This window comes from Quercus lobata, chromosome 9 (assembly GCF_001633185.2).
Source record: "Quercus lobata isolate SW786 chromosome 9, ValleyOak3.0 Primary Assembly, whole genome shotgun sequence".
In the NCBI taxonomy this organism is placed as follows: Eukaryota; Viridiplantae; Streptophyta; class Magnoliopsida; order Fagales; family Fagaceae; genus Quercus; species Quercus lobata.
In genome coordinates, this window is record NC_044912.1 from 38,357,874 (window position 1) to 38,384,451 (window position 26,578).

A 26,578-nucleotide genomic window follows, 5' to 3' on the forward strand; every position below is an offset into this window, starting at 1 on the left:
CAAATGCCCATATAACTTATCCCTTACTTGAAAGCAGAGGAATCGAGAGCTTACAGTCAAAGGAGCTTAGACTTGGGTGCTAGTAACACCTAAACCAAATATCAAAGCTTATTACTATCAATTATACCCTAGCAAAAACTTACACGTTCATCTCAAAGCCTATCTCTTAAAATCAAGGAAATCCTAATCCCACCTCAACTAGGTTCCCCAAACACAAGATACATTCATCAAACAACATGATGTAGCAAACCATAGAGAAACCATCATTCTCATATTTATATCATATCTCCAGAGGAGCCAACTTCATTTCAAAATATGCTTGAAATTAGGGCAATAATGCATGCATAAACATAAAATCCTTTAAGCATAGTCATATAACTGTATACACCCATATGGCAACATACAACACATTGAACAAAATAGCAATATGAAAAAGCAGTAGAACGGTTTAGAACCCCTCCTTTGAGTACTAAATCTTGAACTAAGGCATAATAAATTTATCTTTGATCCAAACATACCAAATGATGAGCATATTAATTTACAGCTTAAGTCATTCACCCTAACTTTAGAATTAAATCCTCAAAATTAGGTATGTCACTTACTGTTCACTATTTATTCCATTAACATATACTTCACATATAAAATATGAATGGGCTACCAATTCACATCCAATTTCCAGGCCAATTTACAGAGCCACTACTATGGATGTCTAGTAGATTTCATATCATTTTTAGAACCAAAAATCAAATCATGATTTACTAAAAATTATACAAGGCAACATACTCAAATCTGTCATATTAGAATTTAAATTAAATAACAAATTGCACTATTATTTTTGTATTGATCCAATTGCTGTGAGACCAATTCAATAACAACCACAAGTGTCTTAGCTTTCATAGGAAATATCCCTAGCATCCAAATTCATAGTATACAATTTATTGCATAATTTATCATGTTTGACCATAGAATCTGTCAAAGTGACAACTTTGCAACATTTTTTTGTAAAATCATAAAATGATTGCAAATGGTCTTATTATCATATAAGGATTTTTATACACTCATTAGACATGTTAGAAAACACTTGTATATAGTCATTTAACCATTTATAGCAAAATGAAATACAACAAAAATCCCAATAGTAACATCAATTTGTACTCACCCTAAATTTTTCTTAATCATATACAATCATTAATTAGTGAAAATCCTAATCTAGCATCAACAAATCACCAACATAGTTTCAAAGCTTCTTAAAACACTATATATATATATATAGAGAGAGAGAGAGAGAGAGAGAGAGAGAGAGACTTACAAGTTCACGGTTTCCTAATTTTACAAACGACAAATACCATTACTAAAAATTCCATGAAGAAATCATGGAATCTAAGGTGAGATAGCTAGAACCTTTACCTAGCTTTTGGTTCTTGAAGGGAAGTAGAAACAGAATCACTCTTGCATGAAATAGTGGTTGAAACCTTGTAAGGAAATGAAAGAATTTTCGTTTCTAGTTGCTGGACCCAAAAGTATGAGAGGTAGAGAGCTTAAAATAGTTTTGTGTTTCTAGCTTTTTCCTTAGGGTCCGTTTGGTTGGAGGAGTGGAAAAGTGGGTAGATAGAAAATGGTGGGAGGATGGAAAAGTGGGATAATAAAATAGATTTTAATTTCCTTCATTTTTGTTTGGTTGGGAGTGAAAAAGTGTAGGGATGAAAAAACTGAGTTTATATAAATTCACTCATATACCTTTATTAAAAAATGATGCCCAATTAAAAAAAAAAGTGACAAAAAAAAATACAATCACACAAAATTTTTTTTTTTTAAATCACGTCTAAAAAAAAATTGGAATGAGACACTAAACAAAAGAAACACTTAACAACTTATTAAAAAAAAAAAAAGGGTATTGAAGAAGCCCATGTGCAACTTGCACATGGGCAATTTTGTCCTTCATCTATAAGATTTTCTCCCGCCAAGTTTTCTTTCCATTTTGGAGAGAAAACTTTTTGGTGGGCTCAGGAGGGGCCCACCATCATTTTCCCCTCTCCCCCTTTCAACCAAACACTCTCCAAAAAGTCTTCCTTCCTCATTCTCATTTTCTCTCTAAAGTTTTCTATCCACCCTATTTCACCTCCAAACAAACACACCCTAAGAGAAAATGAGAGTAAAAGTGATGGAAGTTTTTGATTGTTTGGCCGGCTAGGAGACTTGCTTTTTGACTTAGTGGCTTGCCACATGTCTCACATACATGGCAAGGAGGACAAATGTCTAGATATGGTTGGCCCAAGTATCTTGATTCTATTTGTCATGTGTGTAGGAAGTTACTAAAATGCTCTTACCTTAAATACTTAATTAAACACCAACAACTATGTATCTAATAACTTAGGCCATGTTTGGTTTATCAATTTTCATTACTTAATTCTCGATTTTCATCACTCAAAATTTGTGGGCCCCACCAGTGGTTCTCTTGTTTGGCTTAATTTTTGTTTTTAATTCTCATCACCCATTACTCAAAAAAGTGAGAATAAGTGATGAGTTATTAAAACAAGTCTTGAGAGTTTTCGAATTTCAGGAAATTGAGTTAAGTGGCAATACCGTAATAACACACACTAAATGGGACCCACATGTGATGAATTGTCTCACTCAAGTCAGACGGCATTTATTGCCCCAATGACTATTTGCTCCTTTTTAAGCCTCATTTACTAAACAACTTAACAGTAGAAGCAAAAACACAATCTCATTCCTCTTGATCTTCACCGGATTTGCCTCCATCTCAGGTGATTATCAGTTGAACCTTTCTTCCTTTTATTTTTTTGATTCAAACCTCTTTGTTGCTAGGTTCTTGATGTGAAGTTGTTTGGGTTTTATGTTGACATCTCTCTCCCCTCTTGGTCCTTCATCTTTGGGTTTGTCAACATTGAATACCTTCAGGTTTTTTTTTTTTTTTTTTTTTTTTTGTGGTTGCACTTGATCAATGTTGACACCTCCAGTTTTTTTGTTTTTTTATTTTTATTTTATGGTTACACCTCCAGTTTTCTTGGTCCGTAAAAAATGGAGCCCTCTTTGCACTTGATCACCTTTGACTTAAGTACTTTTCATTTTCAAGGCGAAGGGAACAACTTCAAATTCAAAGGAAATCGTAGACCAGTGGTGGAGCTAGGAATTTAGGTCATGGGGAGACAAGATTAAAAGTAAAAAAATGAATCTAAAAAAGTTTATCAATATTAATAACAAAATAAATAAACAACCATATGCTAATGTAATTACCATATAGAATCTAACATAAAATCATGGTTTTAAAAATCGGTACGGTAAAAGAACCAGAAAAGAGATTGGTTACAAGTTTTTTGGTCGGACCGGTGGTCAAACTGATGAAATCATTAATAATATAATTATTTTTTTAAATAATAAAAATTTAAAAAAAATATATTTTAAGTTTTTTTAACTAAGAATATTCAAATTAAACATATTTATAAAATTTTAAAAAATAATGTGAGTTTAGTTTTCACGTATTAAATTTAGGAATAAAAATAACAAAAGCTAACAGTAATAGTTTTAATTTTCCAATGATATTTTTTTAATAAATCTAGTGGAACACTTGTGGCAATAATATAATGACTTGTAGAATCATCTAATGTTAATATGAAGTGCCACGTTCCCAACATTTGTACAACACTTTCACAACAAATCATGTGTGGTAAGTTGTTATTGATTTTAATTTGAACACACCACTTAAATTTTTTTTTTCACTAGTATTAGCTAGTAACAACCCTATACTTAAGATTTATTGTAAAAGTATTGTGAAAATATTGTGGTAGCATTTCTTAATTTTAATTTCTTATTCTTTATTTTATTTTTCCCTTATCTCTTTTTTCTTCATCCACACATTTCTTTATTATTTTTTCCTCTTTTTTTTCTCCTCCACACACGTATTATTTCCCTTCTCTCTGATCTCTATCTTCACTTTTGACTTTTCTTTTTACTTTTCTCCTCTACTAGACTACCACTTCATCCACTCCATATTCCAGAACATACCAATGTACTGTATTATATGTAAAAAATTTTGAAAGTTCAAGGGGGGCACTTGCCCTCCCTTGCCCCCCCCCCCCCCTTTTTCCATCCTTATCGTAGACCAACATGATGACTATGCATATGGGTATTGATCTAATATAAATTCCTATAAAAACCCAAATGAAAAGAACCAAAGACAAAATTATTTGGAGTACTAGAGAGGATGGGTACTGTACCAAGGGCCCCACCAACTAAGTTATTTTTTTCTTTTTACAAACCAAAAACTAATGAGATATCAGGTGCCCAATAGGACTTGGAATTGAGTTAAGAAAAATGAGGAATTATGAGTTATGAGAATGAGTTATGAATTGTGAGCTGTGAGTTATGAGAATTAAGATATGAATTATGAGATATGGGTGAGGTATAAACCAAACAAGGCCTAATCACTTAATATAGTTTTGTACATACTTAGTATATATTCATGATACAATTAGTCATTCAATTATTTATAATCTTTACAACTTTTATTCAATGGCATTATATAATAATATGCTTATTAAATACTCTTCTATTAATTATAGAAAGTGGCTCAAAATAATAAGGTGAAAATACACTTTTAGTCCCTACATTTTGGGCCTATTCTCAATTTGGTCCCTAAAATTGATTTAGCTCCTAGGTCAATCCCTGATTTTTAAAAATCGTTTTTAAAATAGTCTCTACCGTCAACCCAGTGATAGAAAATGCTGAGGTGGCAAACGGAGGTCCTAGTTGTCAAATCCATTTATTAAAATAATAATTAAAAAGTCAGCGTGTCCCACTTACACCCACGTGACCCCTCATGTGACAATGCCACCCATCTCCCGCGGATTTACCCCTCACATGACCCTCACGTGTTCCTGCCACGTCATTTTCCCGCCCACTTAGCCCACACATAACCCTCTCGTGACTGAACTCATAAACTACCTTCAGTCTTCAACCTTCACTCCTTCACCGAAAATCCCCAAATTTCACCTTCACCTGGAAACGAAACCCTAACAATCCTAAATCATCTTCATCCTCGTGTTCTTCCCCAAAATCCAACTTGAAAACCATAGCATCCCTTGAGAAAACCATTTCCTTGGAACTTGAAACAGTAACATTTCATCCTCGTGTTCTTCAGCCATTTCCCTGAAACCGTAACATTCCCCTGAGAAAAAATCTAAATCACTCACAGACAAAAACTGGGTAAATCACTCACAGACCAAAACCGTAACATTCCTTGAGAAAGTCACTCACAAACACACACGAAGAACCCTAAATCACTCACAGACAAAAACTCTGCCTCATGTACTCATCAAAACCACACACACGAAGAACCCTAAATCACTCACAGAAAAAAAACTCTGCGTCACCCACTCATCAAAACCACATTGAAGAGATGGAATCAAGCTCATCATCCTCGACAAGCCTAAAGAGGAAAGCATCACGCACATGTTATTGCCCCAACCCTAGTAAACCAGTTCTAATGGTTTCCTGGATGAAGAACAATCCAGGAAGAAGGTTCTATGGGTGTCCTAATTATTGGGTAAGGTCTGAGTAATTTCAATTTTTTTTCTTTAGTTCATTTTTTTAATGGGTTGATTGATTTGGTTTGAATTTCAGGTTGGATGAAAATGCAAATATTTTCAATGGGTTGATGATGAGATTTGTTTGCATGGTGAGGTCCTTATCCCAGAATACAGGCAGACCATTCTTAGACTCCAGGCTGAAATTTTAACTTGCAAAAAGAGGGAGAAGTGTTTGACAGTTTCTCTGATTTTGGCATTGCTGATGTGTGGGATCTGCCTTTGTGTAATTTTAGTTTTGGTGGTTTAGATGAGTGGGTTAGATGGTGATTTTAGTTGTGCTGATTGTGGCATTGCTAAGGTGTGGGATCTAACTTTGTGTAATTTTAGTTTTGGTTAGTTTTGGTGGTTTAGATGAGTGGGTTAGATGGTGATTTTAGTTGTACTGATTGTGGCATTACTGATGAAGCATTTTGTGGAGCATTTTGTGAAGAATTTTGTGGAAAACTATATCCCAATTACCTTTGTAATTTCTATTTGAATGAAATGAAATTATCATGGTTTTGTTCAATGTTATCTGGTTCAATGAAATGAAATGTAATTTTGTTGAATGTTATCTGGTTTTGTAATGAATGATGGAACTTAATGGTCACTATGTGTAACTTACGGAACTGAAGTTACCAATTCAGTCATTGTGTGCAAACTGCCCACTAGAAAATGACTGCACTAATCTAGCATGAGCTGCACCTTTGAACTAAAGTTATCTGGAAAATACTTGACACTTATCTGGAAAATACTAAACTGAAGTTACCAATTTGAAGGATTCATTACTAGTAACATCATGTTAAAAGCATGATAATGATGCATAGTCATGCTTCCTGCAACCATGATGTTACTAGTTTCACATGCACAAGGAATTGGTAATTGTGTGCACAGACTGCACCATTGTGCGCAAACAGATTGCACCATTGTGTGCAAACACAATACACAAACCAAACGACACTATATACATGACAGACATGAATCTGTCCAAAATACACAAATCATAATACACAAAACCATATAGACAATTCCCTGCCATATTACACAAATCACAATACACAAACCATATAGGCAATCCCCTGCCATAATACACAGATCACAATACATAATTCATTGACAAAACCCAAGCAATCCCTTCCATATTACACAAATCACAATACCCAAAAACCTTAGCTGCCATACACAAATCACAATACACAAAAACCTTAGCTGCCATACACAAAAACTTCTTTTGCATAATTTAGCCATTGTTCAGGCAACAAAAACAAAAAGGCCATTGTGCAGTACTTAGCTGTCATAGTTCAACACTACCAAAATGTACATAATTTAGCCATAATTACAACCAACAAAAAGGACTTTTCCTACCACTGACAAACTTTCACAGGGCCATTGTGCAGTACTTAGCTACCATAGTTCAACACTACCAAAATGTACATAATTCAGCCATAATTACAACCTTTCACATTGACTACCACAAAAAAGTTCAAAGATACAAAAAACAAAGAAATGGATATTGCTCAGTCTCCAGCAGCTTATCTCATTGGCCCATGCACAGATGACTGGCTCTTAGCAAACCTCAATGCTTCTCTATACCTAGATGCATTTCTTGATGCATTCAAAGTCTCACTTGTGACAGTCCCCTTTTTTCTCTTCTTTGGATTTCCATGTGTGTTCTTGCTTGGATTGGATGTTGTACTATTGGGGGGTGCACTGCTTATAGCTTGTCTGGTAGTTGCTGCACTGCTTCCAACTTGTGTGGTAGGTGGCACCCTTGGTGGATTTGGCTCATTGATGGCCACTCCTCCACTTACTCCACCAACTCCACCTGTATGAGCCCCATTAGTTGTCTACAAACAACACATATACTCAAGTTAACATTAAAATATTGAAACAAGTGCAAACAAAAAAAAATTACTGTACAAACAAGTATTATGCCTGTTTTTTCCTAGAACTCCTGTTGTTTGGACCACCACCAGCAGCTGTAGGCAATGAAGAATTCCCTCCAACCTCACCTTTGCAACTTCTTTTATTGTGGCCTATCTTCCCACATGACTTGCACCTCTTGGCAATACCCAACCCCTTGCTATGACCCCTTCTTAGCTCATTGGGTTCCCTTGCTCTCTTCTTCTTGGGCCTGCCAGGTGGCCTTCTCTTTATTGGAGGCTGCACAGGTGAGAGTCCAGTTGGAGTCCACATATTCTGACCATTAATGGGATCAATGATGGGCTCATAGCATGCCTTGTATGTGCTGACTTTGTAACAGTCATTGGTGTATTTCTCAATTGCCTCCCTGTTGAAGAATATGCATGAAATTGCATGGCAGCATGGAATACTATTGATGTCCCATTTCCTACAAGTACATGTCCTCTTTTCCAAGTCCACAATAAAACTTTGTAGCCCATTCTTAATCTCAAATTTTGTGTCAGAAGACCAACAAGCCAACCATTTACTGCTACTCATCTTCTCCTCATGCAATTTTTTACATACTTTAGGGCACAACTCAGACTCTATCTTCAAAATACTCAGTCTATTTTGTTGGGATCTATTCATCAAATACAACCTAATATCTCCAAGCTGCATACATAAACAACCCACGTATTAGTGCATGCTAAAAAATATATAACTCAGACCAACATACATAAAGTATAGGAAATTTGCATACCATGCTAATAATGGGCTTCCCTCTAAATTTTATGATCTTACTGTTGAAGCTTTCACACATATTGTTGAGGACAGTATCACATAGCCCATCACCCCTGAACATGTGTTTAGCCCATATTGTTGTGGTCTGTCCTTTCAGCCAAAAGTATGCACCCTCATCAATATCTTTCATCTCATTCATTGCCCTTTCAAATTCCTATGCATAAGTTGCTTTTGCTGCTCTCCAAAACAATTCTATAATTAGGAAACCAGGATGTTGCTTCCTCAAATTGTTGTACAAATGTCTACAACAGAACCTATGTTCATAAAGAGGCCAGTTATCTGCAAATGACTGCACTAATCCCTGCCAAATGCAAACAACAAGAAGTAAGTATATATACATCACATACAATTGTTGTTCATATTTCTCATGTTATAAACAAACATAAAATATGGAAATACCTTATGTTGGTCTAATATGAATGTCCACCTCTTGCTATCACCAATGTTAGCTAGCAATAGGTTTATAAACTAAGTCCATGAGTCCTTAGTTTCAGCTTCCACTACTGCCACAGCCAAAGGGAAATATTCTTCAATGGGGTCCCTTGGAATTGCAATAATCAACTGCCCCCCCCCCCCACCTTGGTTTTAAGATGGCAAACATCCAATCCAATTATTGGCCTACAACCTACCAAGAATCCCTTCTTACACCTAGCCCAGCAAATGTACAATCTCTCAAAGTATGGCACTCCTATCTGTAAATCCATTTCAACTGCCAAGTCTCCCTTATTATAAGCATGAGTCTACATCAGAACTGTACTATCAGGACTAGATCTCCTCAGTTCTGCACAATAATCCTAGAGCTGATTGTACTGCTCTATGTAAGATCCATCAACAAACTCTTGAGCCTTTTCCCTAGCCCTATTGGCCTTCCCAGCACTGATATTCACCACATACTTCTCATGCACTGCTTCTTGAATATCCTTGAGCTTTATATTAGGTTGTCTCCTCGCCTTTTTCATCAACTTCCTACAAGGAACTTGGTAGTGCACCTTGGATTTTTGTAGCTCCTAGTACATGTGTGCTCCAAGTTCAAGGTCTTAAGTTGGTAACTCATCTCCCTTGGCAACTTTGCTAGGTAAGCTGTAAACTTGCAGGGAGGTTGACACTTGGCTCTAACCCTTAATTTATCATTCTTCACAAATTTCACCCCCCATCCACCATTCACTGCATACTCAGTGATAGCATCCTTGAACTGTTTAGGGGAAATAAATAACATATTCTTTTCAAACCTCATGTGTTCAGGATTAGAAACTGGTTTAAACACTGGAAACTTCTTCCTCCCTAGTGACATTATCCACATGTTCATGAGCAGCATCACCATCACCATCAGTGTCACTATCATCTACCCCTTTATCACCACTAGATGATGACTCAGTCAAACTTAACAGCTCCTCACTGGTGTTATCTGAGTTCACAACACTAGCCCCTATCTGATCTGGTTGCCTTAACATCATTGTCCCAGCTATCACTACTATCTTCACCCCCACATACCGTTGGTTAGGGTTCATTTCTCTAGTCCCTTCCATTTTAGCATCACTAGAACTCTCATTACTATCAGTAGTGACAGCCCCATCCCCTTGTGGTTCCTCAACAACTGGTTCCTGACCAAGTCTCCTGCATCCAAGTATTTCAACATCAGAATCAAAATCATCCCTACCCCTATCATCCTTATCATCCTCATCACCCCCAAAGAAGTACTGATGACCATCAAAATCATCATCACCATGATAGAAGTCATCTCCATCCTCATAAGCAAGTTCCCTATCACTAAAACTGTACCCCTCAGGCTCAGGCTCAGGCTCAGGCTCTGCAACAAGGTCCAATGTCACACCATTACCATTATTAACCAGTATAGGGTCATGTACTGGATACTGGACATATACATGAATATATCCATGACCCCTCACCAAACCAGTCATGAATATTGCATCCTTGTCATCTTTGATCAAGTGGAACATCCTACCATCCTGATCATCCTCCCCAGGTATTGTGTACCACAACCTACTCACACATGTGTACCCAAACTCTTTACAGATGGACTCAATTTTCACCTTAGACCACTTATCAGGATCACAACCATCTACTATCCCCACATCCCCCCCCCCACCCCACATACTTCTGATAATTTTCACTAAAATGTCCACCATGATGCACATACAAAGTAAAAGACTCATCCATCCTACATGCATGAAAAATTATTTATAGAATATTTTATTTCAATAAAGACAAAACTAAACCAAATAGTCAAACATGCATTGACTCTATATATTCTAAACATAAAACGATGCCAAAATATATATCATTTACTGATAACAAGGAACATACATGGTCCACCATGATCCTTAAAGGCCAAACAGAAAAATACACCAACCAGACAACATTATACAAATAAAAGCATAATAAAGCACTCAAACTGTGGTCCATAATCGATGAGAGAGATAGAAAGCGTTAAAAGTAAGAGAGAGACAGAGACAGAGACAGATATACACACATTCACACCTTTTCGAAGAGAGTCAGATACACACATAAATAGAAACACACAGAGAGAAATAGCTTTGCACCTCGTAGCTTATCAGCTGCGGTAAAAGTCTCTGTCGTTCTAACTCACTATGATTTCTCAGATTATGGGTTTTCAAGTTTTAGGGGAATGGGTTTTCAAGTTTCAGGGGAATGGTTTTCTTACGGTTTTCAAGTTGGATTTTAGGGGAAAAACGCAAGGATGAAGACAACATGGGCTGTTGGGGAAGAAGACGATTTGGGATTGTTAGGTATCATTTCCAAGTGAAGGTGAAATTTGGGGATTTTTGGTGAAGGAGTGAAGACTAAAGGTAGTTTATGAGTTCAGTCACGAGAGGGTCACGTGTGGGCTAAATGGGCGGGAAAATGACATGGTAGGAACATGTAAGGGTCATGTGAGGGGTAAGTTCGCGAGAGATGAGGTGACAGTGTCACATGAGGGGTCACATGGGTGTAAGTGGGACACGCTGGCTTTTTAATTATTATTTTAATAAATGGTTTTGTCAGCTAGGACCTCCGTTTGCCACCTCAGTATTTTCTGTCACTGGGTTGACGGTAGGGATTATTTTAAAAATGATTTTTAAAAATCAGGGATTGACCTAGGAGCTAAATCAATTTAGGGACCAACTTGAGAATAGCCCCAAAATGTAGGGACCAAAAGTGCATTTTCGCCAAATAATAATTAACCACTCAAACACATAGGTTAACTATAAAGTTGGGTCAGGATGTTACATACACAACTAGATCAAAGTTGGTAAAGCTAGAACTATATGATTATAATTCCATCAGATAAATGGCAAGTAAATTTGGGGCTAGAAGCTAAGGTATCACTTTTAGTCCCATCCAGGCCCAAAGAACCAATGCTCTTGCTGCTTCTAGGACCATCCGACTAGGTGAATACAAATTCTTTGGTTTCCCAGACAATCAGCTTATTATTTGTATTATGGTAAAGGTGATTACCAAATACCTACTCTAAGGTTTGGAATTATAATTCTTCTAAGGTTTGGAATAATAATTCTTCTTCTCTTGATAAGTTTCTGAACAATCAGTTTCTTGCTTTTGTCTAGAGTCTTATTGATGGCTTGAGATATAAATTGATGCCAATGGAAGGCCTTAGTTGGTCTATGGTTTTTGAGAAACATGGGGCAGGTTTCAGATGTGTGTCAAAGTCATAATGAAAAGACTTCGATTTAATTTTTAATTAAAACCTATTATCTGACTTATTGGAAAAACTATTGGTGGAGATGCACTAGTTGTTAAAAAATCTTGTTGGTATATACTAGCAGAAGATACGTTAGAACAGTGATGCAGGCATTGCATTTGAGAGAGAGGACTGGGTAGGGAATAAATTTAGTTTTGAAAAAAAAAATTCACTTATTGACACCACATCATTAAGTTTGGTGAAACATATGATTTTATTTCAATTTTGATAATTTTTTAACTTTGATTATTTCTGGTTATCTTAAATCTATAACGGCAAGACTAGAAGAATGGAGTATCAAACTAACAAAGAGGCACAGAAGAGTGCAAGTATAAAGAACCAGATTGTTGGTTGCTTAATAAAAATTTCTTGCCACCTAAGCTAATTTATTTTTGCTTGTTTGTTTAGATCCCTTTAAAATAGATTGTTTACACCTAGTGAATTAGCCAAGTAGTTATTTCGGTTAATTATGAGATCTAGGTTAAACAGTAATATATCATATCATGCACAATAGAAAAGTAAAAGACACAATGATATGATCACTTAGGAAAACCAATAAAACTAAATGTTGCAATGTAAAAACTTGGAGAGAATTTGACCTAACTATCCTTAAGGTAAACAAATCCACAAGAAAGAATTGAAGTTTACAAAAGATTTAACTCCTAAACCTAATGCTATCTTTAGTAGAAATTACTAACGCGACCACGTGCAGCTTCGACTCCACGGACTCTTCTTTCTTGGATTTGCTGAACATGAGCTCCCACGCCTATGACTTTGAGATCCCACTCAAAGGTTTCAAATCACCAGTGGTTGCTAATCTTGTAGCAGTAACTTGATTCCTCCAGCACTTGATTGTAGATCTCGTTCCAGTAGACACTCGTAGAGTTAGAAGGTTACAGAAACCTCTCAAATCTCACAAGAGTAACTCACAAGTCTTTCAAAAGTCTCCAAAACGTAGTTAGGGTTTTCTTTTTATACTTAGAAGTGCTGGACTAAAACCCTAAATGTTTTCACAGGCTTGGGCTTGGTTTAAAATCTATAGAATTAACTTTTCTACGATTTTCAATTGGTCGAGTCTAATTTTCGATTGGTTGAGCTTCACAGAACTTGAACTCTCCTTTTTGAAGCTTGAATGTTCTTGAATCTTGATTTGTACTATCTTGAGTAATGTCTAACACCTAATCTAGAGATGTTTTCGTTCTTGATTTGCCAACATACACAAAATAAGAATCTAAATATTTAATCCTAAATATTTAGAACCTAACAATTTTCATGTCTAACTTAACTAAAAAACAAATCAACTTATCCAACATTGACTAGAAGTGAATCAGAACAACATTTGTTGGAAAATATAGCTAGATAAACAATTTTTGGATAAACAAGTTTTGGTTCAACAAAGTAAACCCAAAATATTAGCAATGACATATAATAAATAGAGAGAGTTAAAAAGATCTCACAAACTATAGAATCACAAAAATAGTGTTGTCCTTAAAAGTTGATTTGTGCCACTTAGAGTAAAACTTGATGCGAATGGCTCTCTTGGTCGAACAACCCTCCAAGATTAGACTATAATAATTTCTTTAAATTGGATGCACACCAAGCAAGAAGAACAAAGAACAACCTTATTTTAAGAGTTGAAATTTGTGGGAGAAGAAGATGAAGAACCAAAGCAAAAAATGAATAAAGTGGGTTGCTAGAGTTAGAAAGAGATTGGGAGGGGGGAAAAAAAGAATGATTTACTAGTGGGCTACCTAAGGGTAGGCTTCCAACTTTTACTGTGCACAATAAATGCTCAACGGCTAATGACCACAATAAATTTCCAACTGCTACTAACCATAATAAATGTCCAACGGCTACTAACCATAATCATTGCATTGTTGGAGTGAGTTGTGTTTCAAACACTTGGCATTTGGCTTTGTTCCTAACTTCCTTGGGCCTTAACCTTTTCCTCCCTTTCCTTCTAGCCCAAATTTAATGCCCTCTAGCCCAAATTTAAAGCCTATCCATTGGGCAAATATTGTAGTTAGTAGCTGTTGGGCATTTATTGTGGTTAATAGTCATTGGGCATTTATTATGGTTGGTAGCTGTTGGGCATTCATTATGGTTAGTAGTTGTTGGGCCTTTATTGTGGTCAGTAGCCATTGGGCATTTATTGTGTACATTGAACGTTGGAAGCCTACTCCTTAGGTAGTCCACTAGTTCATTTATTTTGTCTTGGCTTATAAAACCCTAATGCCATTCCTTTTTCTCTCCATCTCTTTCTTTCTCCAGCCACCTACTACTCCTATTTTTATTCTCCTCTCACAAAATTTTATGCATTTCTTTTTGGGTTTAAGGAAAGGCAAAATAAGAAGGTTGTTCCTTTGTTTTTCTTGATTGGGTGTGCATCCATTTTGAAGATATTTGCTATAGTCTAATCATGGGGGGTTGTTCAACCAAGAGAGCCTAACACATTGAGTTCTACTCCAAGTGGCACGAATTAACCTTTAAGGACATTGTTATTTGCGTGATTCTATAGTTTTTGAGATATTTCTAACTCTCTCTATTTATTTTATGTTATTGCAAATTTTTTGGGTTTACTTTGTTGAATCAAAATTGGTTTATCTCTATATTTTCCAACAATCTTATGGTAAATATAGCTAGATAAATAAGTTTTGATTCAACAAAATAAACCCTAAAAATTAGCAATAACATAAAATAATATAGAGACTAGAGAGTTAGAAAGATTTCACAAATTATAGAATCATGCAAATAGCGTTGTCTTTAAAGGTTGATTCGTGTCATCCGGAGTAGAAGTTGGTGCGAATAACTCTCTTGGCCGAACAACCCCCCAAGATTATACTATAATAATTTTTTCAAGTAAACAAGTTTTGATTCAACAAAGTAAACCCTAAAAATTAGCAATAACATAAAATAATATAAAGACTAGAGAGTTAGAAAGATCTCACAAATTATAGAATCATACAAATAGTGTTGTCCTTAAAGGTTGATTCGTGCCACCTAGAGTAGAACTTAGTGTGAATGACTTTCTTGGCCGAACAACCCCCCAAGATTAGACTATAATAATTTCCTCAAGTTGGACATACACCTAAGCAAGAAGAACAAAGAATAACCTTATTTGCCTTTCCTTAAGACCAAAATATAAGAGCTGAAATTTTTGGGAGAAGAAGATGAAGAACCAAAGCAAAAAATGAATAGAGTGTGTGGCTGGAGTTAGAAAGAGATTGGGAGAAAAAAAAAAAAAGAATGCTTTAGGGTTTTATAAGCCAATAAATGAACTAGTGGGCTACCTAAGGGTATGCTTCCAACGTTCATTATGCACAATAAATGTCCAACTGCTACTGACTACAATAAATGCCCAATGGCTACTGACCATAGTAAATGCCCAATGGCTAGGCATTAAATTTGAACTAAAAGACATTAAATTTGAGCTAGAAGGCATTAAACATATAACTTGATTCATCTCTAACCAATGGGGGACACAAAGCTAAGTGTTTGAAACACAACCGACTCCAACAACATTGACATTGAATAATTCATATAAAAACAAACATTTTGTTGATAATAAACTCATTGAAGATTGAAGACTTCTAATTTCAGTGGGTGTAAATGTTCTTTGTCTGGAACCCAAGTTGACCAGTATCATCATAACTCAAGCCCAATATTGATTTTATTTTTCTGACAAGATTATCGCTTAGGAGCCACATAATTTCATCCAGATCATCAAAATTTCGTAACTATAGGTACTGTTGCCCATCATCCATGTCATCTCTTCTTTTTAGTACTTCTACCGTGTCACTTTCAGTGATGAAAACATTGCATCCATTGCATATTTATTCTCCTTCCAAGGCCTCATTATAAGAGATGGCAACATTGCAAGCATGGCTTGTAAAACCTCAATAGCAGTGAGATGTGATATATCATTGGAAAACCAATCTATTAGACTGGCCATAGAAGAAGAGCCTAATGAATATGAAGAAGCTATGATAACCTGAAAGGTGAGGGTAGCAACCACCCTTGTCGATTCTTCTTCCAAACCCTCTTCATTATATTCCTTTACATCCTCATCAATTGTTGCGGTGTGATCTAATAGTATGTCATTGGACACCAAATCAGCTGAAGTGGCGACCACAGAAGAAATTAATGAATATGCATAATCTGTTAGAAATATGAAATACTTGTTTGTAATCCCTTTAGTTAGGTAGTTAGCTAGTTGGTTGAGATTAGGATTAAGATGAGTTAGTTAGGATTTGAGTACATGTATCTCATTTAACACAAGGCTTAATTCATAGAGCACATGTTAAATTAACTAGCCAATTATCTTGAGCCATGTGGGCCAATGATATTAGAGTTAGTTCTCTATAAATAAATGGTTGTAATTCAACATTAGATATAAATTGAAGAATAAACCAACTTTTTAGTGCATTAGTGCATCTCTCTCTCTCTCTCTCTCTCTCTCTCTCTCTCTCTCTATGGAGGGTGACTACATCGAATTAAGTCAATTTCCTTACGATTCCCATCAATTCCCCTATAATTCTTATCCATTCCCATTAGGAACCACTAGGTTCCTAACAAGTGGTATCAGAGCCATTGATCTTAAGACAAGTGATTGTGACTGAAGAAAACTTTGGAAAGAAGTACTGCAAATGTTGAACAAAGTTTCAGAGGATGTCAAGGATGTTTCAGAGAAAGTCAAGGCCTTGGTTGAATCTAAAAAGGCCATGAAAGAAGAGCTCTCAAGATTGCAAAAGGATCTTGAGAACATGAGGGAAAAGGAATTATAATCTCTTGATTCAATGGAACTTGAAGAACAAATCAAGTTCCAAGAAACTACTGCTGTTGTTGCAAGCCAGGATGTTGATTTTTGTGTCAAAGTGGATGATGATATACATTGTAAAGTTGTAATTTACAACTATGCGTTTTGTTGGCTTTAATTCCGTGCCAAATTTGATTGTAATAATGTTCAATCTTTTGTACCATGTATTTATTGTGGGATTTAATTGTAAGGGTTGTGTGATAGAGAGAGAGTGTGAAGACTCGAGCAATTGAAGACAGAAGAGTTTTCGCGGGTAGCTCGTGACTAAGCATCCCGCAAAATGATGCATGTGCCCTGCACATGACTGGAATGCGAAGAGTCAGGATAGATAGAGACAGGTGTGTTTCGCGAGTAGCTTGCGGGTATGGCCTTCCCACAAGACACTCGCGAAACATTCTGTTTTGCCAGACTGTGCTATATGATACACACTTTCTGTACCCACACTATATATACCCACATTACCCACAAATGTTGAGGAGTGCTTCAGAGAGAAAACCCTAGCCACAAACCTTGAGAGTTAGAGATTGTTATACCCACATATCTCTACACATTTGCTTGTAGATTTTCCTCAACTCTTACATTTCCATTTCCATATCCTTGAGAGGTTGATAGTACAAAAACTTTCCACACCCTTTCAGAGTGTTCAGTGAGATTTTGGTGCTGCTGGGAAGTATTGGAAGAAGCCAAGGATGGCAGATGCAACATGGAGCTTGTTGCAGGATCCGAAGCGCTAGACAAGACATAATTCCGAGAAGCCTTGTTGGAGTAGGAGCTTGGAAGGCTTAGGTACATCGGGTAGATTAGGCTTGGAGGGTCTCTTGCTAACCCATGTATCCCAACTGATTTTCTAGTGGATCAATTACCGCTTGCAGGGCGGTGGAGAGGTTTTTCGCCAAGTTCTTCGGTTTCCTCTTCGATAACACATCGGCGTGTTATCTTGTGTTCACATTCTTCTTCCCTACTCTTTTACCTTTCATTTTAGTACTATGTTATAATCATTATGGGTAAGAGTAGCTTGTTTGTTTATCTGCTCGCATTTACTCTATTCCGCACTTAGTATTAAGTTAAAGTAAAATCAATCGAGCCGTAACTTTAATTTGGGGACCTAAACAGCTCTTGTGTTTTCACACATTTTTGAGCATTCATACATGAAGACGCTGCCCTTGAAGTTCAGTCCAAAGAACCAACAAAGAAGGTGATGATGATCTTCCAAGAACCAATTCTTGATGCACCAATGGAGACTTCCATTCAAGAGTCTATGATTCAAGAATTGGCAATCCAAGTGTTAGTGATCCAAGAATCCAAGATGCAAGCACCAACAATTTTAATGGTTCTAGAATCAAATGAGGTATTGAGGATACAAGAATATTCCAAGATTCAAAGAACCAATGAGACCTTGAAGATTGAAGAACCATTGAAGGCTCAAGAATTCGAGCAAAGTTTGAAGGTCTACAAAGAAGAAACCTTCATATGCACGGGACCTCTTGTCAAAGCAAAATGCATGAATATGGTGATCAAAATGTCACTAAGGTATTGGTCCATTGGAAGATCTCCTTTAATGAATGTGTCATTTTACAACAATGCCTTGTGGGCAAGGTGTTTTCAAGGGGAGGGAAATATTAGGAATATGAAATAATTGTTGTAATCGCTTTAGTTAGGTAGTTAGGTAGTTGGTTGAGATTAGGATTAGGATGAGTTGGTTAGAATTTGAGCACATGTATCTCATTTAACACATGGCTTAATTCATAGAGCATATGTTGAATTAACTAGCCATTTATCTTGAGCCACGTGGGCCAATGACATTAGAGCTAGTCCCCTATAAATACATTATTGTAATTCAACATTAGATATGAATTAAAGAATAAACTAACTTTTTAGTGCATTAATGCATCTCTCTCTCTCTCTCTCTCTCTCTCTCTCTCTCTCTCTCTCTCTCTATATATATATATATATATGGAGGGTGACTATCTCAAATTAAGTTAATTTTCTTATTATTCTCATCAATTCTCCTATAATTCTTATCCATCCCCATTAGGAACCACTAGGTTCCTAACATAATCTATATGATCTGTAGGAAAATTGAGGCAGACATGAGAACCATACATGACCTTGGCAACTCCATCATAGGCAAGGGCAGCATCCACGACATTAGCAAAAGAATCAATCCAGAGACTTTTCCCACCATTAGGCTCTCGAATTTTAGTGACCCAGTTACCCCATGTCCTTTGCCTAACCTCTCTGTATTTGCATTTTAAGTTATGAGGTCCACCCTTCCCTTTCATGCAACTTTTCTTGGACCCTTTGGCTTGGGACTACTGGGGTTTGATAATCTCACCATTAATGGCAGCATTACCATTATATTGTTTCCACTTGGCCAGGGTTTCAGCCACAATGTTGGCTTCAGTTTTGCGTTTCCTCTTCTTGGAATTTGAAGCATTAATAGAGGATCACAAGAAGAACTCATCCTTAATTGCAAGAATTATCAACAAGTAATTCTCTTTACCTACAATTAAACCCTCATCTTTCAAAGAATTATCAAGTAGTAATTCTCTTACACTACAAGAAAAAACCTATATTGTAACAAAAAGGAACTTTAGTGGCAATAGAAACTAATTTACTTTCCGAAGTTTCTTTTTGTTGCAATAGGGACTTAAAAGTACTAATTTATTGCATCAATTTAAATATAGTTTCAATAACATATTGTAGTGCTTATCCCCTCCCGCTCAAATATTTCCTCAATTTTTCCCTATCCACGTTTGCCCATAATTTCACTCTCAGTCTCACAAAAGCAAAATTCCAAAAACCTACTCTCAGTCTCAGAAGTCAAAAATTGGGATGTACTAATAGTAAATATACGTAGCTTTCTTCTTCTTTTTTTACCAACAAATACTCTAGCTCTTTACCCCTTGTAGTTTTTCTTTAAATAGATTTTTTTTTTTTTTTTTTTGAGATCTCATAATTTTACACTTTATTATTCTAATATATATATATATATATATATATGCTAAAATATTGTTTTTATCCCTAAATTTTTGTGAACATTCTACCTTCTATCATTTTGTCTTTGCCTAATATTTTGAGTCTTGCATGGCCTAATAGATAGGTGAGGTGGTATACTTTTTTAACATTAGGTGATCTGGATTAGACCAATTTATTTATTTATAAATAAAAGTAGAACACATGGCATCCAATGGTTGGTCAAATGTGACATGTGGGGGTGAACTTTTAGATGTTTCTCAATTGATCCCTTTGTTGGATCTCCCTTTTCACTTAAAACCCCAATTTACTAAACCATCATTTTGGAGTGAAGGCAGGCTTGAGGTCACACCTACGATTGTTGCTGGGTGTGGCCGTGTGGGTTTCAAATAATTTTGATAAGGCAAGGGGCGAGGCAATTTGTGGCAAATGTAACAACAATGCCACCTTTTCTTTTTTTTCTTTTTTTATTTATGAATTTTGTCACTTGCACTCTGTATCAGATGTCATTTGCTTTATTAGATTAATATCGTGTTTAGTACTATGGAGTGTTTACAAGTTCTGTGGTGATAGATGGGGATTATACCAAATACCCAGTAATTTGGTAGTGTTTGAGTGGGTGGGGTTCGTCCCTTGGAAGATATTGAAGCCCATGGCCTTCACCAATGTCAATGTATTTTTTTTCTTTTCTTTTTTCAAAATGTTAATCCCAATCTTTTTAGCTTAAATAAATGGCACACCATCTCCCAGTTGGACGAGTTGACGTCTCTCCTAGTAGGAGCATAAAAGAGTGGGTTCAAATTGTCAGGATTGTAACAAATATATTATTTAAGTATTCATAATCATTTCAATAAATATTATATATATATATATATATATATATTTTTTTTTTTCTTTATCTATTCACAAACAATGAAATTAGTATTTACAAAAATTTTGAATGATGGAATAATTTTGAATGATGGAATTGTGTCAATTTGGGATTTTTCTTTTTTCATTGAGGTTAATTTTGTCTTTCTCAAGGTTCATCCCCACGCGTACCAACCGTTAGTTGCCTCATGTTTAGTCTTTATTTTAAATAAATGAGTTGGTCTAAATTAGATTACCTAATGTTAAAAAAAAAAAAAAAAAAAAAAAAAAAAAAAAATGACACCCTTGATATTTGGGTTAGTTGCAATAACACCTATTGTGGTTTTAATTCTTCCTTATCATTGAGATTTTCGTATCCGTCAAATTGATTCTTGGAACTAACCTTTATTAGCTCTTTTGGATGGAAAAATAATGTGATCATCACGTGATGAATGGCACAAATTAATTGGTGAGTCTTCTTAATGCGGTAATGTGATGGTCATATAATTTTTTCGTCCATAAGAGTTAACATAAGTTAGTCTTAGGGGTCAATTTGGTGGATATGAAAACTTAGGGGAATTATGGGAAATAATTGAAATTTTAGGAGGTGTGTTTGTATCCGACCTAAACCTAGGGGGAATGCATTTAAGCTTGAAAATTATATAACATCAACTTTCTGTTAGGCCACGTAAATGAGATATTTAAAATACAAAAACTATATTTTCTTTACTAGCAAAAAAAGTCTATTTCATATATTTTTTAATTAAAAAAAATATAACTCATATTATGATAAACTTTCTTGTGCATTAATTACACAATTACTAACTAGTATTCAAGCAAAAAAAAAAAAAATGTAAACAAAAAAAAAAAAAAAAAACATTTTTGGTCCCTATATTATGGTCCTATTTTCAATTTGGTTCTCAAGTTTTTACAACTTTCATTTTCTTTCTTATTTTTTTAAACTTACCATCATTTTGGTCCCTAACAATATTTCACTTATAGAAAACACCTACATGGTTAATGAACTACGTTACTAGTTTAAAAATAGTGCTTCTATAAGTGAAATGAAGTCGACCAAAATAACAGCAATTTAAAAAATATAAGAACCAAAATGAAAGCTGTGAAAACTTGTTGGTCAAATTTAAAATAGGGAAAAAATATAGGGACTAAAAATGTGTTTTTTCCGAACTTATGATTACAACAAATCTTTGTTTTTATGTGACCATTCTCCTCCTTCTTCTCTTATTATTTAATTTTTAAAACATCTAAACAAAGGAAAAGGAAAATTATTCCTCTTCTCACTGTACTCATTTCCTCCCTTATCCTTTACTCTTCTCTTCCTTCAAACTTCCAAACACATTGTTCAGGTTTTGGTTCGAGTGAAGGGTAATTACTAAAGGCATTAGTTCGGTGAATGACAGCCATTAAAAGTGTCGATTCAGGTGAATGATAACCACTAAAAGTGTCTGTTTGAGCGACTGATAATCATCATCAAAGGAGTTGGTTTATGTGAACTATAACCACCGAAGGGTTTTGCCATTTGGGTAAACAATGCAATTCGCAGGGGGTATTCTTATCTAATAAAAAATTAAATAAATTAATTAAAAACTGAATTCCATTTCCATCTGATAGTGAATCCATTCTCAACATCTAAATAAGACAATAAACTTGAAGTGGATTATTTGGCCAGTGAGACGTGCAATTCTCTACTTAGTAAATGATTCCTAAAACTTATGGCTAATAATTAATTATGATGAAAACTATAGCTGTATTTTTTTTTTTTTTCTATACTTTCCACTTTCCAATCTTGCTTATTAGTCATCTCTCACCTTCACCTTTTTATATTCCCTTGCACGCTATTGCTATGTAGTCAGCAAAGTTATTTATTTCCTATAACAAACGTACATCGTGGAACTTCGACCTAGATTGAGAGCGAGCCAAATCCTCCATTATTTTGTTTTTCCTTATTATATAATTCTGTACTTAGAAGTGGTTGTACTTGCCAAGTAACAAAAAGAAAAGCTGTACTTACAAATATTCTCAGAAAATATGCTGAACATGACATGCACATTCTATTTATAACTGATTGAGTTGTAAAGGTATGATTTATAATCAGCAATGGGAAGCTTAAAAGTGCTAAGAACAAAAATGGTGACTGAGATTAATCCCTCAGTCAGAGTCTTCAACCTAATGGCAACAACATCAAGTAGGAGACACCAATACGAAATGATGTGGATTGAGGTTGTGGAGAATAAGGAAAGACTACTAAAATAATCAAAAAGAAAAGAAAATAGGGAAAAATCAAAATCGTATAAAGAAGACAAGATGAAACAAAAATCATATAGAGATTTTTTTTTTTTTTTTTTTGGAGAATCAAATCATATAGAGGTTTAAGTAAGCTTGTTATATTCAATTGGATTTTCAATAGGGCCAAAATACATTATTGGTCCATACACTTTAACTCATGACCAATTTTACTCCTTAAAATTTAAAGTGAATTTTTTTTTTTTTTTTTTTATCCCTAATAAACTTAAAATTAAAAATATCACTTTTAGCTTCTTAAAAATTCAATCTTAATCCATATTAAATTTAAGGTGATTGCTTTTAGTCTCTAATCCCTATGGAGTAATAATGTAAGTCTTTAATGCGACCACAAGACTAAAGTGATTGCATTTATGCATAATGTATGAATACATGTATGTTAGTTTAGATACCAATCCAAAACTTTCAAAAAAGAATTGTAAAATAAATTAGATGAGCCTTTAAATAATTAATTTAAAATATACAAGCAATTTGCATTTCCTTTCATGACAAATTTTGTTGAAACTGGTTTTGTAACATATATGTCCCATACATTTTCTAGTCCATTTTAGGAGGAATTAATGCTTGCCAACATTTCTAATGTGACTGCTTTTAGTCACTAATCCCTATATATGGAGTGATAATGTATTAGTCTCTAGTGTGACGACAGGACTAACAGTGATTGCATTTACATTTAATGTATGAATGCATGCATGTCAGTTTGGATGCCAATCCAAAACTTTCAAAAAAAGAAAGAAGTGTAAACTAAATTAGATGAGCCTTTAAGTAATTAATTTAAAATATACAAGCAACTTGCTCAATTTCCTTTCATGGAAAGTTTTGTAGCAACTTGCTTTGTAACATATTCTGGTTCGTTGTAGCAGGAGGAATTATTAATGCTTGCCAACGTTTCTAATGTCTAAAGTTCTTTTAGTCATCAAGAGCTTGAAACTTATATATAATGACTTGTTCAGGATCGAAGTTTTCTTCACACATCACATTCCTTTAAGTCATGGAGCAGCTTGTGGCAAGCTGGTACAATGGTCGATCCTTGCCTGAAACATATGTACTCCCACTGGAAATAAGGCCAGGGAAGCTCAATGTACCTGTGAGCACCAATATTATTCCAGTGGTTGATCTTGGGGGTCATGATGAAACAGCTATAATTCAACAAATTTTGGAAGCTAGCCAAGAGTTTGGATTCTTTCAGGTACCAACCACATCTTTTCTTTTGTTCTTTTTCCAGACAATGATTATTCCTAATTGATGCTTGGCATCAAACATGATCACACATGAAGAACTTTTGTACCATCAATGTGTTATGCTATGATTTGTACCATCTAATAGGTGATCAACCATGGAGTCCCTAGCAACTTATTGGATGAGGCAATGAATGTTTGTAAGGAGTTCCATGCAATGTCTGCCAAGGACAAGGCAGTCCAATGCTCAAACGACCTCAATAAGAACTGCTTCCTCTACACAAGCAGTCAACGCTATGCAACTGAGAAGTATCACTTCTGGAGGGATTCATTGACACACTTTTGTCATCCTCTAGAGAAACAAATCCAATTTTGGCCTGAAAAACCAACGAGATATCGGTAAATCCTCATTACAATACACATGTAATTTTGTATATTTCATGCTATTGATATATATGTGAACAAAAGTGAACTACATCATGGTGTTTCTTGTAATCTTTTTCTCAGAAATGTTGTTAGCAAATATACAACTGAAGTAAGTAAGTTGGGCTCTACAATTTTGGGGTTGATTTCAAAAGGGTTGGGAGTCAGCCCAGAGCATTTCAGCAATGGACTTACTGAAAATCCAAAAATGATTGTCAATCACTATCCGCCATGCCCAGACCCAACTTTAACCTTGGGAGTGCCCAAACATAGAGACCCTGTCCTCATTAATATTCTTCTTCAAGAAGATGATTTATGCGGGCTTCAAGTCTTCAAGGATGAGGAATGGATTGATGTTGAACCTATTCCTCATGCTTTTGTGGTCAACATAGGCTATGTATTGCAGGTACATATTTCTTGACAAGCTTTGAGTATATATTTGTAGATATATGGATAAATGATTAAATTTATCATTTTCTAAATGTTTATTTTTTTATTTTTTTTTTGAGAATTGATGATTAGCATGGTATCAAAAGTAAGAAGTTTTGAGTTCGAACCTAATTCTATTCTACCTTCAAATTAAAATATTAAAATTCATATAGGATAGAACCCACTTATTAAAAAGGAGTGTTGTTATAAAATGTTACTAATAAATTAGTGAAAATTAGCTGATAATTATTTGATATGTGGTACTTCATGCCATTGATTTAAATTATGAAAGTGTTAGGTAAACAAGTGATGAGTCTTTTATTTATATGATTATGGAAATCTCTAATCACAATTTGTCTTTTCGAGATATCAGTTATGAAAAATAATATCATAATGTGTAAGTTAACACCTGCTTTAGTTTTTCTTCTTCTTCTTAATTGTGTTTTTTTAAATAAATTCAGCCTTAATATGCCTACCAATTAATAGGGTAATGTAAAGTTTTTTTTTTTTTTTTTTTTTTAATATCACCTCTTCTAAAAAAACCCAATTTTCAAAATTTTTGTTCTTGAAATTGTGCTACATTGAATTGTAGATTATCAGCAATGGAAAGTTGAAAGGTGCCGAACATCGAGTTGTCACAAATTCAAATTCAGCTCGGACAACTGCTTCATTCTTTGTTAGTCCATCAGACGAAACACTAATAGAACCAGCAAAAGTTTTGGTTAATACAAGCAGCCCAGCACTCTATAGGTCCTTGCCATACAAAGACTTCCATAGCAAGTTCTTGGTCACCTCTGACTGGAAAGAATTAGAGAAGTTTGTACGTACTACTTCTGCTTAGTGGTGCGATAAAAAAAAAAAAAAAAAGGCTATCATACTTTATATATGTATGATCAATAATTTCAAAAAAGCAAACCTTAATGGGTAAATAAGGTTGTTCAATAACACCAGCCTAATGTCAAGGGGATCATCAAGATAAATGTCACTGCGAATTCTGCTTTTGAAATTGATATATTTGTACTACATTGCATAAATAAGATGATTATCAGTCATTATCATTTTTATGGACAAAGTTTTCGTGAACACTAATTAAATGAATGATTTTGAATTCATTGTAATATATTATGGACTGGAAAATTGAAAAAGAAAAAAAAGAAGGGGGTAGATGATAGTCATACATATTACCAGATAACAACTCTTATGATGATAAACACGTGTACATCCAAATGAGTTGTTTTGTTTTATTGGGATTTTTTTTTATAAAAAAAAAAAAATAAAAAAAAAGACTATTATTATTATTTTTATTTTCTGTTAACACACAAACAATGTGTTATCTTGTGTTATTTAGAGTTTTGGCAGAGAAGATTTTTGTGGTCCTAAGAGATCGATTTTTGTTAATGTGAGCGTGCAAGTTGGACCCAAAGAGATATTGACTATGAATCCAGCTATTTCTTTATAATAAGGTTACAAAAAATGTGATGCAGTTATTGACATATGTGGCGTTGTTACTATCTAATTAATGTGACTGAATAAGAATTTGAACTAAAGAAAAAAGAACTGTGATATAACCTTACCAACA

At 34.9% G+C, this 26,578-nt stretch overlaps 1 protein-coding gene across 1 annotated transcript; it reads left to right on the forward strand.

The window, feature by feature from the left end:
* Positions 1 to 23,845: 23,845 nt before the first annotated feature.
* Positions 23,846 to 25,850, forward strand: LOC115959359 (hyoscyamine 6-dioxygenase-like). The gene is made up of 4 exons (XM_031077719.1): positions 23,846 to 24,158; positions 24,296 to 24,546; positions 24,655 to 24,976; positions 25,592 to 25,850. The coding sequence occupies exons 1-4, from the start codon at positions 23,961 to 23,963 to the stop codon at positions 25,838 to 25,840; spliced, it is 1,020 nt and encodes a 339-aa protein (XP_030933579.1). The 5' UTR covers positions 23,846 to 23,960; the 3' UTR covers positions 25,841 to 25,850.
* The last annotated feature ends 728 nt before the right edge of the window (positions 25,851 to 26,578 follow it).

Coding starts and splice junctions, on each gene's coding strand:
- LOC115959359 (XM_031077719.1), top strand. CDS start 23,961: ATGGAGCAGCTTGTGGCAAGCTGGTACAATGGTCGATCCTTGCCTGAA. Junction 24,547..24,654: donor GAAAAACCAACGAGATATCG/GTAAATCCTCAT, acceptor TCTTTTTCTCAG/AAATGTTGTTAGCAAATATA. Junction 24,977..25,591: donor ACATAGGCTATGTATTGCAG/GTACATATTTCT, acceptor ATTGAATTGTAG/ATTATCAGCAATGGAAAGTT.